Raw genomic sequence first — 19,351 nt, forward strand, 5'->3', positions numbered from 1 at the left:
ATATTGCCATATTCTAATGAAAAAAACACAAGGAATAGAGGAAGATACTCAGGGAAAGAGGGGTAGGAATATTTTAAACATTTTTCTAAATCAATTTTTCACCATAACTGAAGATACAAGAATCTTTGCTGTTTCATGTTAGGCTTTTGCATCCTTGAACCTCTTATTTGAAAATGTTGCATAGACTATAAAAGATTTTTCTAAACTCATACAAGATACAAGTAATAATTTCCTGCAGATTTTATACATTTAGAAAATCAAAAGCTTATATACCTTGGGAATTCTATCGATGTGTCAGTATATAAACACACACATCTCTACAATTACTCTGTTCTTTAGAAGCAATGACACTCGTTCTGTGATGAGAGTATCACTTTCCTTTGTTTCCTTAATATTTAGGGTTTTGTAGGTAGAGATTCAATGAAAAAACTAACAAATAAAAAGTTCCAAACAGCAAATGAATACTATCTTCAGTTATTGGTTCAGATTAAATCTAATACGTGTAGAGAGTTTGTACATAAATGTATAATTACTGATAAAGTGTTACCATATAACAGAAGCAAAATTTTGAGATGATTTGAAAGCCATATGAGTTATATATATAATCCATGGAATGTATGTAGGAGAAGATTCTTTTGCCCAGACTAGTATATTTTAAACTATATATTAATATTAAAAAACCATAAAAATCATGTAGATAAATGCATGTCAAAGAGCAAATATACAGTACCTTTCACTATCTTATCCAAATAGTGAGCTTGAGAATTAAAAAGAAAAAAAAAAAAACAGACAGACATTTCAGAAGTGTCACATGAAACAAGAATTGTTCAGAATTCACATGCAAATCAAGCAGGTGCACCTGACATGAGAGGTCTTACATTACAAAATGAAAATGTATTTCAAGGCTTTTAAAAATGCAAGAAATTTTCCTTTCAGCAAACATCGTCATGAATCAATGAAACTGTTTTAGAAAGTAGGCCTGCAGAAGCAAAAGGGAAGCTACATTTCTGAGACTACATTTTCTTTTGACTTCTCTTCACATGCTTTGATTTTTTATATAACAAAAATATAATCAAAGCTAGTTAAAAAAATTCAATTTTCAACACAGTGTAAGAGCAATTCCTTAGCTTATGAGCTTTAAAACACCAACCATGTGGGAAGATTTTTGATTTGCAGGTCACTCATGACTCTGACAGCATAACCAGCACAATATCTTAATTCCCAATGGATTAACAGGATTTTTTTTCTGCTTCAATTTAGTCACAGTTATTCTTCTGAGCACACAAACCAAATATGTAAAATAAGCTGTATTGTAAATATGGGGTGGAAGAGGGTGTAGTGGGGTTAGTAGTGTGACAATCCATTTAATTTTGAAAAGCAGGTGAAAATGAAAGTAAGGCTTTAGATGTATAAAAATAAATAACATGGTATATACAAGAATAGCAAGACATCTTTTTGTAAGTTATGACACTTAAGATTTCACAAAAGATTTGAGGAGGCAGATGGATGAATGACATACAGAGCATAAGATGGATTTCAAGCAGCAGGGCCTACTTTTAATGCATGAGACATAGCACAGATGAGTAACATATTCCCTCCTTCCTTCTAGGAAACAGACATCAACTGCAATTGTGTGAAAGGGGTTAATGTCATACAGCAAAGCCACCAGGTCCACTGCAGGCTACCAAAGGCGGCCACCCAGGCCCAAGGAGTTGGGAGACTACAGACCACTGCAGGGGGAACAGGCCAAACCGAGCCAGGAATGTTGGATTCAATTCCCTGGTTTTGCTTTCAACACAGCCCTCATGGCCTCTCTTTCTTTTAAAATTCGACTGTCCTAAATCCCTGACAGATGACGGCCCCTGTCTGGCAAGGTCTCTGTCATTGCTAGGATCCCTTTGGACTGGTAACAAAGGCCTTTCCAGCTATAGCCTTTCCTCCAGTCTGGATGAACAGCAAAAAGCTGCGCTGGACTCCAAGGCTGGAGGTGATATATTGAGATCTATCTATCTATCTATCTATCTATCTATCTATCTATCTATCTATCTATCTATATATCAGGAGGCACAGTCACTGCTACAACTAGAGGATGAATTTTTTTAGTTCCTTTTTCCTGAAGAAAGTGTCAGGTGTCCACTGCACAGCGTTTTTGGTTTTCCCCATAATGGTAAGGTTAATGCAAGACAAAGTAAAATGAAAATATACATTACAGAACATTTAGAGCAGCAGTAGTTTTCACATTAACCACAAACAAAAAGAAAAATGATACAGCTGAAATGATACATTTCAGGGTGGATCAAATTCTTCTCTTACTCATCCAGTATAATTCCCTTTGCTCCTACATAGCTTAAAACATGGTGTAGTATGTGTGGAGAAAAATCAAGCTTTATTTAATAAAATGAAAGCAATCAGGCCTGTCTGGGGAATTCATCTGTCCATGAGTAAAACATAAAATGCCTCTACAAGTGTAATGATAGGTAACACAACATTAAAAAAAAACTCCTAGGGAACTGAAAACAGTCCCTGCAATCCCAAGCCCCGCCCCCCCCCCCCCTATTTATTTTCAGAATCCAATCTTCACTTAAAAAAATCCCCAAACAAACAACAACAAAAAACCCAAAAAAACCTCACCCTCCCAAACACAAGAGAGATGAAGAAAATACTCTTCTAAGATTTTTTTTTTTTTAATCTAGCAGTCTTATAAAAAGTCAGCTCCAAACCACAAAACTGTAATGCTCAGAAAACAAGTTCTACCTTCCAGCATCCTTTTACTCACGGTCAGCTGACATTAAGGACAACGTAAGAAACTATTTTGGTTAATATGCAGCATTGTAGAGAAACCACAAAACAGAAAATGAATGACCAAAAATTCTGTAACTTTGCAGTGAAGTTTAACTAGCCATGCTGTCTTCCTTATCTTCACGGCACTGCAACTGAAAGAGGAATGAACCTGTGTGGAAATACAAAATACAAGCCTTTCCCTCACTCTGTATAAAGAATTCCAGGTGGGATCTGGAGCTCTTCAGAAGGATGGAGCATCTCAGCAAGTGCTCCTCGGCAAGATATTTACACATCTGGCACATAAAGGTTATCTTACGTCCTTAAGAAGTTTAATTACAGACCAGACAATATACCTACAAGAGTTTTCTTGCAGAGTTTAAGACTGTGCCATTTAAAATCTTGCTATTATCTCCAGGAGTAGAAGGACCTTATATAACTCCAAGTGGAAAAAAGAAAAACAAAAATGAAGATATAAGATCTGTACATTTTCTAACCTGCTCAAAGCCCAAGATGATCTAACTGGCATTCAAAATTCACACACAAAAAAATAGAAATGATGCCATCAATCTGTGTGGGTATTTATATAAATATTTATATATATGTATATAAATTTCTTCATTTATAAAAGAAATGGTGACAGCCAAATTCACATTTAACACAGAACATTTCTTAACCACTCAGAATCCTGACTTTAAAAAAAAAATTATTTAATGTATCCCATTAGTTTCCTATCAGAGATGTAAGTCAGTGTCTTCCTTATTCATATACTACTTCCTCCAGGTATGACAGAATAGCCTAAGAATAAAAGTACATATTAAATCCATTCATTCCAATCAGCTCCCATTTAAATCAGCATGAGTCACATACCCATTGATTTGATGTTCCTTAATTGGTACTTATAACACTGCTTTATTCTGATTATTCTGTCATACGGGATTACAACAGTGACATGCTTCTAAATGCTGTATAGTGAATTTATATCTCTATTAGTTTAAATCATTATCCTCCATCAGACATCTTCACCCATCATAATCTCTGTAATCTGTACACTAGACGGTAGTGTGCTCCATGTTTTTGTAATGTATATATAGGCCTGTTACAGTGTCAATTCAATAGCTCAAGAGTCATGAATTACTTTGCTGTAAGAGCACATTTAACCTCATTGCACCAGCAGACATGAACTGAAACCACAAATGAACATGACCAAAGCCATATCGACCTACGTAGCCTAAATAAAACAAGTCTGTTTTTTTTAAAGTTTTGGTTTTTTTTTTTTAACTTTTGACACCTTGAAAGTGTGAGTCAAATCCTTGCCTCCACTCCACTAATATAAGCAGCTTTCTTCCTTTTTTACTGCATTACAGCCTCTTCCTCTAAAAGAAAACAGAAGGAGAAAGTAGAAAGAGAAAAGAGAATCAAAGGTAAGGGAAGAAAAGAACCAAAGTGAGGAAGAAAAGAATGATGATGAAGAAATTATTTCAGTATTGGCAACAATGAAGAATTCTGTTCTGCTCCTTTTGGAGCAACCTCTGCTTTGCCTCCTCTCCTAATCTGCCACAACTCCTTATTGCAGTTCCCATTCCCTGGTGAATGACTGCATAAGTATCTGCACTCCTCACACCAACTTCATGCTCTCAGATACCCATCCTCTCTCTACAGGAATATGTGAACGACATCCCCTGCATCAGTCATGTTTACACTTCTACATAACCTTGCATCAAGTGTCATATAGGGAAACAGCTCGTTTTTCTTGGAATCAAAACTAAAGGTAAACAAACTATGCCATGTTGTTACCATATTCTTTCCCTTAAGCTTTCCACACATTTATCTGTTTGTTTGGAGGTAGAAGATTTTAATATCTTCACTTATTTTCATTTATTAGTAGTATTTATATAAAGCTTTTTTTACAATCCATATGCCAAAACCCCTGATCATATTAGAAGAATACCATGACAGTGGCCATGTCAAGCATCCAAAATTCAGGCAATGTTGGGTTTATGGCTACCTGTGCAATTTTTATACACTTCTTCCCTTGTGAACGTGCAGAGCTCACAGTCCTCATTCAGCAGTCATTCTCTCACCAGCAAACGAACAGCTGAGGCCCTAGTAACACACTGTGCTAACCTAAACAAGGAAGCAACAGTTCTCTTTTCAGACTTTTCTATCACCTTCCTCCCTGAGTTACAATTATTTAGCACACTAGCTTCATACTACTGGTGTGAAGAGAATACATTCTTACCTCATTTTACCAGTAAATAAAGCATTGAAACATCAGAGTGAGAAATCTCCATCCACTTGGCTACAAGGACTTATGATGTGATTTTCTGGACTACTTAGAATTATATAGTATTTCACACATGAACCAACATTTTAAGCAACTCACACATGTGCAAATCTTGTTCCCAGAAACTGAAGAACAGTCAGAGAGCACTTCTTTAAAGTCTGTATTTGTGAGCAACTAACAGAAAATACATGCTAAAATCATGGATTGAATCCAGGTCTTCAAAATCATCCTTTACCAGTTCATCCTGTACACCAGTCTCTTCTTATGAACATTACTTTTTTCTCTCTGTGCAGCCAAGCTGTAGCAGGGGATGAGGCACACACTTTATCAGTGGTTTCACAGGTTTCACAGGCACTTGCCAGCAAAGAGAAAACTCACTGCAAGCTTTAGGGAGAACGTGGTTTGGAAACAAGTTTTGGTGTTTGTTTTGGGAGAACTGGTACAAAACTCAGAGCTGACAGTTCTGGTCTGACTTCTCTAATCTGCTCAAGACTCAGTCCATGGTGGTTTACTCCTCCTGATGTGGCTACCAGATCACCCTAATCTCCTCTCCTCCCAGCCACAGTTTAATTATATTGACAATTAAATCACCTTTTGAAGATAAAACCCCAAATAACCTCTGTAATATATAAACCCAGCATTTCTTATCCTACCACAGCAGACCCAGGGAACAGCATACCAATTCCTTTAGGCAACTGCTTTCCCTACCAAAGAATGAGTAAGGAAAGCATGCATCCATATGAAAACTCTGAGGAGCTCCACGCCTCTACCAAAAAACTTACAGAAGTTCAGAATTCACAACATTTTAAAGCCCTGTCTTCAGAAAGGTTTGCTCATGTCAAATTCAGCATCTCCTACAGTGTTTTCTGCCTGGCAAACTGCCTCCTTACTTGGATTTGTGCAGCTGATTATCTTAAGCACAGAAGCCAGCATTTGTTGACTTGCACCTTATTTGTCTGCATAGTCTGTCCTATTTGTTAAAGTAATTTTAAATTCTTGTCCTGTCTTCCAAAGTGCTTGGGGGCAGCAGGCTTTGGTATCATTTGCAAATGCAATTCTTTCTATTCATCACTGAACAGTACTGAAAGCACATGTTCTTCCACTGTAAGCAGCTCATAGTCATCATCCATTCTCTGGGTCTGTAAGAACCTTGTCTTAGACATACCATATGTTCAGAGCATTGCTGCCAATAGAGGAGGATTACAAACATTCTTCCCGTTTGATGCTTTTTTACTCCTAAATTTCCCTTTGCCCTTCTTGTAAAGGAGAGCACATGGATGGAATTATACTTTCACACAATTTTATTTCTTTTTCTTCTTACATAGGCCAAAACACTGTGTCACCCTGAACTCATACCTTCTTAATTGTTTATGCATTTTAAATATTTGCAGAGACCTGACTTCACTGCAATTTATCCCTTGCCAAAATTACAACTGTTCCATTTATGGGATTTATATACAAAGGCACATAAGCCCATTATCTTCTAGATTTTTTGTTCTTGAAAACAAAATTTGTTCATTCCAATTTTACTGTAAAGTAAGATTCCTAATCGTTATTACTGGAAAGCAAAATACGTATTAGAACAAAAGGTTTAGTTACTTTTAAGGATATACTAGACATAGGAAATTTGGGACTACTGGTAAGATCATGAGCAGTGTTGTTTCCTATTTAACATTAGTTTAGCTGGAAGAGGATTTAGAAGAAAGGGTATATACCACTAAGGAGTTAACACTATCCCACATGTACAGGCTGAAAAAGTTCAAATGCCCATTTGAATCAACTTGTGAAGACCTGCCTCAGCTGCAGGTAAAAACCTGACACATTAAGAACTGCATGAAAGATAAATTTAGCTTAAAAACACATTAGGGCATGGATCAGGATGGGAAGCATTATTGTTTCCATCTTTCTCCCTGACTGAAAAGATTTATGGAATATGGTCTGACCAGCATGCAACAAAACAATGTACAAAAGCACTTTACTCTCTGGCCACTTCAGCTTAAACAAGCTTCACAACAAGTTTTAAAATTCTTCAATTCTCAGAGGATTCTGCTGCTTTCTGAAAATGTGCCTAACTTGAACTTCACATGTGGTCCTCATTTAAATACAAATTAGCATACTTTAAATTGCTAATTGGTTAACAGTTAATTTGTATTTGAGATACTTGGTCTTGAAATGTGTCAAGACCTGACCAATAACTTACTTCTTTTCACAGTTCCACAAATGTGTGCTCTATCTTAAATTCACCTGGTAATTGAGTATTTTTTTTGTTACCAAATGTACAAATATTTGGCATAATCAAAGCTTGGCCAGGCAAATTAATAACATGCCCTTTAGGCACAGGAAATATAATCCCAATTTTTTTTCTAAATTTAATGAAATCTTGTTAAACTGTGATCATCAGTCCTCTGTATGCCAAGAAAGTCAACATCTCTTCCTCACAGGCTTTTTGCATGGAAGGTATAGGTATAAATAGTTGTAAATCCCAACTGCAAAGCAGTCAGATGTTTTGAAACTAGGATTTCACTCACAGTATTGTGGTGAACTAATTGATATTGGATATAATTAGTTTTGATTTCTTTGATTGATTTTATCGGATAAAAATTGTTAGAATGTCAAAGATCATACCTTCATTCAGATACAATCTTATTTTTAAGATAAAACTTGTATTCAGATATGATTCCAAGAACCCGTAACTAAAGAAAAATATAAATTTAGGAATTTTGCTAATTACAGAATATATTCATACAAAAGTAATTATTACAATCTAAGGGACAAAAAATTTCAAATGGATCTTAAAAGTTATGAAAAATTCCTGCGCATGCATTAAGGTACAATAAATATGTGACACGTTAAATCATTCTAAAATGTGAATATCATCAGGAATTTAAACTTCTGGGAAAAGTGAGCCATGCTTGGCAATTAGAATCAGCACTGAAATGACAGTGGGCATCATAATACTGATTATCTGAGCTGCTAACATGCATGTAGAGATGAAAGATCAAGCCCTCAAAATGGTTCACGACTTATTCTGTCAAGCCCGTGTGTCAAAAATGTATAGTGTAATGATACACAGCCATATCAAGTTTTCTATAAGCACTTCGTTTAATTAACTGAAGGAACACATTTGCCTTTACTTGCTCTCTGATCTTATAGAGAGATAAAGTGTCATTTCCCTGCAGTCATATTTGAAATCTGTAGTATAAGGAGCCCTAAGCAAAACACGTGCTAAAGAGAACAGGTGCATGCCATACAGCTTATTGGAGGAGATTCTGTCTCAGCATTCCCCAAAACTTGCTGTACTTCTGTGCTTATGCTGATCTGATTGTGGTCACATGGGAAAACCAGCACAGTGATGCCTTCATGTTTGTCCCCAGTCAGAAAACCATTTTAATCAGTCACCAGAACAGTCTGTGATAATGGAAACACATTTATGGGAAAGTGCTCTAGATTTATTTTCTTCATAATTCTGAATATCCAAGCCAGATGACATTCCTAGTTTTCTGGCTAAAATAGATGAAACTAGAAATTCCTTGCTGAGGAATTTTTTTTTTTTGGTTTGATTGATTTAAATGTCATGCTACTGTTTTTCATGTGAAGAAAAATGTTAAAATAAATAATTTGCTGTCCCTTGGGGGTTTTTTCTCAACTAAATTTTAGGGGAAATTCTTAGAAAATAAACCAATTAGATCTCAGGTGTCACTGGAATATAAACACAAGCTGCACACTTCTCAGCGAACCACCACTGGCTTTGATTTTCAGTTCTGCATACGAGGTAAAGCAGCCTCATGCAGCATTCAAAAGTAGCATGGAAGTACCACGATGCTAACTTTAGCCCTCCTGAGGCATTAATATGAATGCCTAATGGCATTAATCCACATTTAGCTCATTCATGTTTAACGATATGCTTTCCATGCATACATATACAAATATTAATTTTGGATTGAAAGATAATAGTTCAACATGATAACAATTAAACAGCTGTAACCTGTCTTGTGTTAAGTACTGGAGCTGCAGGCAAGCTTTATAAACAGATGGTCTTACCCACCCATGCTTAATGTTAAAGACTTTTAAAAAAGAGGTGTTGACAATTTTGAACAAGAAGGCATAGTTTTAATGCAAATTGGCAAATTTGCAATTTAGATTATGCAAAACCAAATTTAGTCTATAGAAAAAATTAGGCTGCATTGTAAAAGTGAGTTGTTACGCAGCACATTGATATAGCAGGTTCCCCACCAACATAATTATTTACTAATTTCATTCAGCTAACAGAGTTTAATGGAAAAGCAGCTGGAAAAGTATTCATATTTATGGGCTTCCTATGACAGCTACCTAATATAGTCATGGTACATGACAGTTATATCACAAAAAATAATAGACTTTCTGAAATAATATCTGTTCCAATCTCACAAAACAGCTATTCAGACAGGAGAGGGTCACTGAACTCATTGCAAGCCAGGACAGAAAGGAAAAACATACTTTAGCACAACTCTGTTATGAAAACTTAATTACAGAGCAAATTTTCATCCAGGCTCTCACCTGGGCACCAGCTGTGCATCTGCCGTCTTGTATCCCATTGAGATGCAGGTTGAGCTTCAAAAAATAATAAATGGAGGCTCACCTCAGACCCATGAATGTCACTTGCAGACCAAATAAACAACTGACAGGTTGTTGTCAGGTGATTTTCCATAGCTCTGCAGTGAACTGTTGATTTAACCTGTTCTCATGGGGATACAGGAAATAGTAAAACATTACATTAAAACATTTTAGCAGTGCCGGTTGTGACAGGACAAGGGGTAATGGCCTTAAAGTAAAAAAGGGTAGATTCAAACTAGATTAAGTGAGATGTTTTGTTCAATGAGGTGGTGAAACACTGAACAAGTTTCCCAGAGAGGTCGTGGATGCCAAAGAAACATTCAAAGCCAGGCTGGATGACACTCTCAGCAAATGAGGCTCTGAGCAAATCTAGTTGAAGATGATGCTGTTTACTGCACGGGACCTCTAAAGGTCACATGACCTTATGACTTTATGACTACAGTTCTCCAGAGGGAAGAGATACAAGCAACATAGGTGCCTTAAACTGTTTAGTACTTGAAACATATATTGCCTATATTTAGTTCAAGCCTTCAAGATGCTAAACAATAGCACCAGGTTTTGATTTCTGCTAATTCCTATTAGATTCCTTCATCAAAATGCTGAGCATGTACTTATCTCTGAACATCTTTGATACAGATATGTGAAAGCATGCATTCAGAGCAAGGGCAGTGGCTCACAAGTGTGGCTGACATCAGGTGTGGTATGGAAGTTGCACTACCCTGTGCCAAAGACCCATAACGAAACAGTGGATATCAGCAACAGACATCAGGTTTACTGCATTAGTCCTAACAATCTTGTCCACCTTTCAATACACATTGCTTCAAACAACTAGACCTCCCCTCCTCCCTAAAACTAAAGTTTTATTTAGTTTACTTTGTTCTCTATCACAAATCAAAATATATAAAATACATATGTGTATTATTTCTCCAATGCTGTCTTGTCATCTTCAGCCTTAGGGAAACCTTTATGTTTAACCCAGAGAAGCAGATGTCTAAATTTTTTGCTGAACAAATAAAAGCAAACCTTTGCCATCACCTACAAATTTTCTTCCCAACATCCTGAAGTACTGAAATCAAAAAAAATCCAAACAAACAATGAAATAGGTATTTGGCAGTTTAGAGTAATTAGAATTTCCTCTGACTAAATTCCATTTAAATGTTTTTAAGTATACTTAAAATTTGGCATAATTCAAGAACCAATCCAAGATTTATGCAATAGTAGAGAGAAATACAACTAAGGACTACCTTGTTTTAATAAAGTGACTGGTTCAGGTTTTGCCTTCATTCTATGTTTTAAGGCATGTCAACTTACAATACAAACAGTGGGCTAACTGAAAATGAGACTGGACCAATAGTTATCACTTAAGAATACATAAAAATTGTTAGCTGAGGTACCAAGCTTTTTTTTTTTTTTTTTTACCATTTTGAATGGCATTCATGCTTTAAAAAAATACCACAAATTCTTTGATCAAATGAGTTATGGATTCAGATGATTCAGTACATATTCCAGTTAGCGCTTCTGTGAGTAATGCACGCACATCTGCCCCATTTTGCACATCCAGCCAGAGATCTGGAGGGCTATTCCTTTCCCAGGAAGTGAGCAAAGTGAATTCCCCTTAAGATTTACAGTTTCTTTGGAATATTCCTTTCTCAAAGAAGCTGTTAATTTTGGCTGTTGCACTTCAGAGGGCTTCCAGCTAACAGCTGCAACAAAGAAACACATTTGCATTTCTAAAATACTCCACAGTACTGCAGCTAAATGGTTAATGACTTTTAGAAATAAGAAGGGTGCAATTGTTTATTTTTAGACATATGAAGGGAGAGAGAGTAGGAGTCTTTCATATACATAACACAAATTATGCAAATATTCTGCTACTAAGTAGAAAGTTGTAAGTAGCATAAAATGCCTGGGTTACAAATGGAGGGTGACAATAAAAAATTGGTTTGCATAGAGAAGCATTCTGAAGTCCCTTGTGTTTTGAAATTTATAGCTCAGAAAGAGCTACTACCTACTGTAGAGTAGATGAGAGAAAAGCAAATTGACTCTTCATCTGCCAAGCTAAGGAGGCAGCAATTTTTCCCCCACTAAGTCGAAATATTGCTGGAAATGAGCAATAAAGTGACCTGGCTTCTCTGTAACATGGGGCTCCTGAAGAAAATAGCTCTAAAAATATAAATGTAACAGCAGGCTAAAGCCTGTACCTCATTACTTGCCTTGAAGGCTGTAAGGGCAATAGAAACAAATCAAACTATCTTTAAAGCAGTAGCCACAAAGTAAATACCTATTTAAAGAATAAACAGGTGGGAAGACAGACCTGCTTGCCCAGTGCTGAGGAAAAACTTGTTTGTGCTTAATATGTTGGAAAAATTGTTCAAGAGCAGTTCATCCGTGTATAACTACAACCCTTGAAATGCTGCCAAGGTCAGCGAGACCAACAGCAGAGTGATCTGCTGAGTAATTGCTCGTTGGCAAGTTAAAGCAGTCAAGGGAAAGGCTTTATCCTACTTCTAAATATTTACTTTCTTTTATTGTTCAGAAAGCAGTTCTCTCTGCATCTCTCTACTCTGTCAGCAGGTTTTCTAAAAGCTCCTCAAAAACCCAATCTATTCTCCATGTGATTCTGCAGACGCATCTTGATTACCTTTCCCTCATATGTTTGAGTAATTTCAATTGTAAATAACAAAACCCACAAACCAACCAACCAGCTAAATTTTGAAAATCAATTGTGATTGCTGTAAAAAATAATTCTCAAGTCAATCTTACTACTTTCACACCTAACTCTCTTCTGAAAAAGAAAACCTTGCCTCATCTTCTGGGGGCAACGATGTGCGTATTAATTGATATACCTGTAACAGGCCCTCATTTTCCCAGTCATCAAAGCTTTTGCCACTGCATCTCACAGCCTCAAGTACAGCACCACCACCTGCTCCTCAGCCAGGACTGTAAAATACCTGGGAGCACAGCTTGGGTTTTGCTATTTTCTAGATTCTCATGTCCTTCTTACGGCTTAGCTGTGCTAACACAGAGTTAGAGCCCTTCCAAAACTTCCATGGAAGTTAAAATTCTCCAGGCTCTTTTTAGCTTGTGGCAAAAGCAAATCATGCTACATTCACATCCATCAGCTCCACTGCAGTTAGACTTTCTGTCCTATCCTGTTGCTTCAGCTGCATGACCTCTTTTAACCATCTCTCCTCCATCTATCCAAACACAGGACTATGTGGGGTTTTTTACTTACTGGACTTTTTTTTGATAATTCAGATTATCCATGATTTCCTCATCATTCAGTGTTATTCTTGCCATTGTCTGACCTGTGGCTACCTCGTTTGTTGCCAACTCAATCCACCTCAAACTGCTCAATCACGATGCTTCTCATACTTAGGAGAGGTGCCCCATAAATACTTCAGCCACATGGTTGCTCCTCTCACAGCCTCTAATGAGCTTCATGCAATTCTCTCCACTCACCAAAGTACAAACTGGTCATCTCTAACATGTAGACCACTGCCAGTTCCTCTCTCTGTGCTTCCTACCTGTTGTCATGCAGAAGTTTTTCTGTGGTTCTGCTGAGATAAAAATTGTTTCGATGGGACTCTACTCCATTGTTACAGACCTGCAGCATCTTTCACAAAGGGGAATTAGTGTGGAAGGGAATTTTCTAGCACTACAACTCCATGTTTTCTTAGTCCTCCTATCTACATGCATGATTTTTCACACTAGCTCACTGCAAAGCCTGTGTAGTGGAGAAGGATATCCTGCTCTATATGGGACATATGAACTGTAAATAACTGCATAAGAAAAGCTGCACTGATAATGGTATAGTAACTTCCAAAGGTTTTCAGGCACCAGAACTAACTTGGTTACAGAAACACAGAAGCTGTAATAAGGATGGCCTCTTCTCAATCAGCTGTATTAAACTGCTATTACGTTATTAACACAAAAGAAATTTGATAGTAATCTAAACTAGAACATTATGTTGACAGGAAGATAATTTTGGGCAGTTAGATCACATTTATTACATGGTGGAAGTGACACTTTTATGTAGGCAAGTCACTTTTTAGTGCTCCTTCTCCTTAAAAGAGAAAGAAAGAAAGAAAGAAAAACAATAAGAAGCTTCATTTCGAAAAGACATAAAGCTATCACATAAAAATAGAAAAGCACAAATCAAGTAGTATATTTACCATTCAAAATAAAAGTAACCTCCCCTCAATGAAAGGCAGTTGAAGGGAAAAGATTGAAGAGGAAATTCTTCCACCTTCTTTTCATGGCAAACTAGATATGAAGAACTGATGAGCCATTATATAACCATTTCCTTTAGTAAGATATCAACCCTTTTCCACAGACTGACACATGCAAATATTCCGTTTGAAGAAACATTCTTCAAAGCAACACACTCCTTATTAAGAGGCGGCCAGCAGCGCTGGCTGTTTGAATTTCGCAGCGAGGACAGGGTAAAGCACAGGCAGCCTACCAATGGTACAGTGCTCTCCGTTCCATCCCTGGCTACATTCACACTTGCCGTCCTTACAGGTGCCGTGCTCGGCGCAGCGGGGGTGGCAGGCCCGCTGGTTGCAGGCTGTGCCCGTCCAGCCCTCCTCGCAGCGACACGTGCCGCCCATGCACACGCCATGCGTGCCGCAGTCCGCCGAGCAGATCTCTGCGCAGAAAGGGAGGCGGCAAGCGCAGGGGGGAGAGAGGGAAGGCATTCATTAGAAGCTAGATTTCAATTCAGCATGTGAAGAATAAGGAAGGCAAAAATCTTTGAAAGTTAAATCAAAGGAATTTACTGTGAAAGACTTTTTCACGTAAGATTCAACAGAACAGAGAGCACGGAGTTTTATTTCTTTGCTAATGCTCTTTTATTTAGCTGCCAGACTTTAGTGATGTTTAAGTGTTCACAGCTCTTCGGCTAGCTTGCAGTAATTTTCAAGCACGCTTCTTTGTGGTCACATATGTCCTAAGAGTAACCTTTTGTGTCTTAGATTATATGACAGAAGTTATATTGTACTCACAGTGACGAAATATATACCTAGATCAGTGTCTGTAGAGAGTAAAAATCTATCTAATATGAAGAAGTTCAAATTAGCAAGGTTTCCCCTCCATACTCTTCTCCCTCCTTTCTTTCAAAGTTAAAATGTGCCATTTCTGACACATTTTTCATTATAAAGAATCAGCCCTAGTGAGACAAATTAGCACTATGCTGACACACTGACACATCTGTAAAGTATAAAAGATCATTTTACTCTTTTACTTTAAGTAAATTTGTATCAGTGACAGCTATGAACAGTCTGGTTTCAATAACACTTTGTTAAAAAAATAAATCAACATACAGCAATTTAACTTGTCATTTACATATAGTAACAGGATCTTGTATCTGAGAGAATAATTGAAAAATATGTTAACAGCCAAAGGTAGTCAAAGGCCATACAACACATATTAAGTCTCAGTTAATACAAGATGATAATTTACATTGCCAGATTTTGGATTTACCATTTTGGTTCATTCAGTCAGACTTCAGCAAACTTTACTTCTGCTAAGCAGAAAACAGAAAAACAAAGAGATACAATACAGCCTGAGGGTCTTGTTTAGTTTCTTTGGCATACAGCTATCTGTAGCCATGTATGGTTCATAGAAATGCTACATTTAAGGTTTTTTTTTTCTTGTAAAAGAAAGCAAGTAGTTCAGTAATAAAAGATCAAAATTATTTTTAACAGCAAAAGAAACTTGCATTCAGTGCAAGAAAGGTTTCCAGACTCCTGATTAACAGTGTTTTTCTCCCTGCTGTCTCAAAATGTTGAGAAACACATTATCAAGGAGATGTGACATTTCTGTAAGAAACAGCCCAAAACCTTTATGGAGAAAGACAGCTGTAATTTCCCCCTCCTTTCCCCTCCACCAACTATACAACATTTTATATCTACTTTGAATTAAATTTTTGATTAAAAGATGCAAGATGGTTTGATTAAGTTCAGAGTCACAAAACATCACTGCAGCTCTGAGAAAGAAAGGTTTATTTCTCTTCAATCTAATCAATTTTTCATTAGGGTGAAGGTGTTTATCAGCTTTTAGCACACTAGCTTTGAGCAAGGTGCGTCAATCTTTGTAATGAATTTATTAATTAGAGTTAATTTAATTGAAGTGGAATTGAAGGGCTAATTAACGGACAAACTGCTGATGAAGATAGAGGAAAGCTCTGCTGATTCCAAACCTATAAAGCCCTCTGATGGAAATAACTCATTCTTTTCTTCATCTAACAGCTTAACAATATGTTTATAGGTAAGATTTTCTTTTTTAGTGTACTCCACTGAAGGTCATTTTGCACAGCTTTAGCAAATAATCTCTGCATGTTTTTACAAACATTCTTTTCTGAGCCAGACACACTTGAGATTTTTGAAATCAGAAACATTTTATGTTATTTTAATGAGAAATTATTCCATGAAACATAAGCAAAAGCCGGAGCATAACTGGTCACCAAAAGAAGCATAGAGGATGTGTCCATAAATGGGAGATCCATGTTTTGCCTGAGAACTAGACAGGCTCTAATACAAATAGCCATTTTTAGTGCTAGAAACAGAAAAGGATTTTTTCTTCTAAACAAATTTCACAGAAGACAACATTTTCTTCTCTTCGTCACTTTTTCTTGCATGTTTGGAACTCTATCCCTCTCGTATGCATAAACCATCATGAAGTATCACAGATCCTGGTCAGGAAGTACATTTGTTTTAAAAAGATGGTTCCTTATGAAAAAGTTATATTTATTCATAAGCTGGCATGAACCCAGCTAGCCCATGTGTTCAGTTTTCATTAACAAAACGTCTGAGTTCTTAGATGAACTGCTTTAGACAAATACATGTCTCACAGTTAGACATGATTTCTTTTTTGATATGTGGCTACCAAACAAGATCCTAAAAACTCATATTTGTCAAAAAGCTGCTGTCATACTTCATAAATATTTAGATTCTGCTCTCTGTGCTAGTGTCTCTAGTTTTCTCCTTTTGTTTCTAAGCTCAGACTATGGTTTTAATAAGCCCAGTTCCATATTTCAAGGAACTCCTCTGCTTCTCCTACTAGCTCCTTCCATCCTGGCAGCCTGCACCCTGCCTTGAAAGCTGTTTAAGACTCATTCTTGCATTCCCTTTGCCTTTAAACTTGAATGCTATCTGTTTTTCAGGAAAATCACCTCCAGTTATCTGGAGAGATTCTTAAAATGTGAATGTCCCTGTTTTCATTAATGTAGTTTTAAGTACATGTATTAGGAAATATCTATATCATGCAAAGAACATCCTGAACTTGCTTGTGAAATACCTGAAGTTACCAGATGAAGGCAGCTAAAAGATACAAACAGATGCATTGATTTTCAAATCCTTCAACCTCATCAATTATTTTGAGCCTTTGGATCAATTTACAGTTCATGCTGAAGTCAACTCAAAAGAGATCCATCAGCTCAGCAGGTCATAATGTCATTAAAATTCTGCTATTTAGGACATCAAAATTTTATAAAATGCTAGTGCTTTTAACTCTTACCATTGGAGCAATCTGGACCTGTCCAGTTGGGGTCACAGGTGCAGCTACCACTCTCTTGAAGGTAGGTGCCATGACCAGAGCACTGGTCAGAGCACATTGTCTTCAGGATTTCACAGTTGTTGCCACCCCAGCCTGGGTTGCAGTGGCATTCACCATGGATGCACACACCATGGCTGGAGCAGGCTGGGTCCAAGCAATCCGCTGCAGGGAGATGAGAAAGATCAGTTTAAACCTGTCAATCTTAAAAACAGTAACAAACCCATTGGTGCGAATGGCACTTTTGGGCTTAATTCACATTTCAAGATCTCATGAAACAGGCAGCACTGCACCCATCTTGAAAGTAAACATTAGTAGGCTGAAGCCGAGAAGTTCACCGTTTTTTCATTGCAATGAATGAGGAAAAGACTAAGTGGACTCAAGATCTCTTTGTGCCAGCTTTCCTTCTCTGGCTACAAGGTAAATCACTCTTTGTCATCACTTCTTGCATAGCTGCAAGTTTCCTTGAAAGAACGCGTCCCTTTCACATCCCTTTCTGATCCTGTAAATTTTGTGCATGCACATAATTGACATAAAGACAATTATAGGTTACCACTGAATCAATGGAGAATCTTTCAAGGTTTGCTCATTTTTCTGAATTACAGCAAGGTTTGCTTTGGGTCTTGGGCAACTGATCTTGACTTTGCCTAATCAAAATCTATTAAGTGTTGGATGCTCTGCAGCACTGTTCCCTGGTACAACTGACCCAATCCACTGCTATGTAGTTTTGACAGCTCTACAGGACCCCCAAACTGTTTCAGAAATGAATGAATTGCATACTGTCTGTCTTAATTTACTTGTGCTTTAGATGATGAGATTTAATTTAGCAATTTGACTCAATAAAATGTTACACTTGTAGGGTCAATGGTCTGAAAATTTAATTCCAGAGACTTAATTGCATTACTTTTTGTGTGGAGATCAATAAAATCAATTTCATTGGGGAAGAAAATAGCAGCTTTTACTCCCTAAAAAAATGTAATGGAAAATGAACCACATTTTGCAGCACACCAGAATGAATATTATTACACACATCTCTGAAATACAAGAATAACACATCATTTTTCCCCGTGATGCATTCAAATCAGCACTTTCCACAATCTGGTCAGTGGAAAAGACTACTAACAAATGCAATAAATTAATGATTATTCTACACTTGGAAAATTCAGTAAGAACTCCTTCATGTGTGTTTCATGTGCTTTCTTCTTAGCTGACTTCAGCCATACAAAACCCAAATATACTGGCAAGCAAGAACGTTACATGCATGTTACTTTGAATTTTCCCACTGCTTATTTGAAAATAAATAAGGTACAATAATTCTGTAGAATTCAGGGATACTAGTGATTCCAAAACTTGATTTGTAGCATTGTAAAACGATTTTTGAAGCAAAAGGGTTAGTGCATAAGACCTAGATCTAGAAAAATTTATAGAGCTGGATGTGCCAGCTGTTAACCTGGCACACAGCTGGTGCTGGCATAAATATTTACTCATTTACCTTCTTCACAGTTTTCTCCTTTGTACCCAGAGTTGCAGGCACAAGAGCCCATGATGCAAATGCCCCGTCCCCCACACTGGGGATCGATGCATTGACTCGTAGGCACGTCACACTCGGTGCCCTTCCAGCCACTGTAACACAGGCAGCGTCCTTTGGAGTACTGCCCATTGCCACTGCACAGCACCGGGCAGGCTGCTGTGAAACAGAACATGGCACAACAATCAAAATAAAGATCTTCACCAAAGCTTTATAAAGAAGAACATCTGAGATGTTGCTTTTCTGATGTATTTGTCTTCATGCTCACTTAAACTGACTTGAGAAAAGAATTGGGTTGATTTACCTCTTGAACAATCGGGGCCCAGAAACCCTGGAAAACAATGACAGGATCCAGAAACACATTCACCGTTACCATGGCAATTTCGGGGGCATTCCACCACAGACTCTAAAAGGAAAAAGAGAGATAATTCACAGGTGCCCATTGCATGAAGTACCTATCATTCCAGCCACTACTGACAGGTTGTTCTCGCTCTGAGAAAAGTGTTTACATTTGTTTTGTTTGAAGAGCACGAATAGTTGTGATTCTCTACTGCTGATGCCCCCAGTATCTTAGGACATTATATTCCAACAAAAAGGCTAAAATTATAAGT

At 37.2% G+C, this 19,351-nt stretch overlaps 1 protein-coding gene across 2 annotated transcripts in view; it reads right to left on the bottom strand.

Moving 5' to 3' along the window:
* TENM3 (teneurin transmembrane protein 3) overlaps positions 1-19,351 on the bottom strand; it is a 373,463-nt gene that overhangs the window by 66,792 nt on the left and 287,320 nt on the right. For both annotated transcript variants that reach the window (XM_066317559.1, XM_066317560.1), the window contains 4 exons: positions 19,045-19,146; positions 18,705-18,899; positions 17,177-17,377; positions 14,124-14,309 (listed from right to left, as the gene is read on the bottom strand). In XM_066317559.1, coding sequence (XP_066173656.1) covers positions 14,124-14,309; positions 17,177-17,377; positions 18,705-18,899; positions 19,045-19,146 — 684 coding nt within the window. The remainder of the gene's footprint in view (positions 1-14,123; positions 14,310-17,176; positions 17,378-18,704; positions 18,900-19,044; positions 19,147-19,351) is intronic.

The sequence above is a fragment of the Sylvia atricapilla genome, chromosome 4 (genome assembly GCF_009819655.1).
Source record: "Sylvia atricapilla isolate bSylAtr1 chromosome 4, bSylAtr1.pri, whole genome shotgun sequence".
Taxonomy (NCBI): Eukaryota; Metazoa; Chordata; class Aves; order Passeriformes; family Sylviidae; genus Sylvia; species Sylvia atricapilla.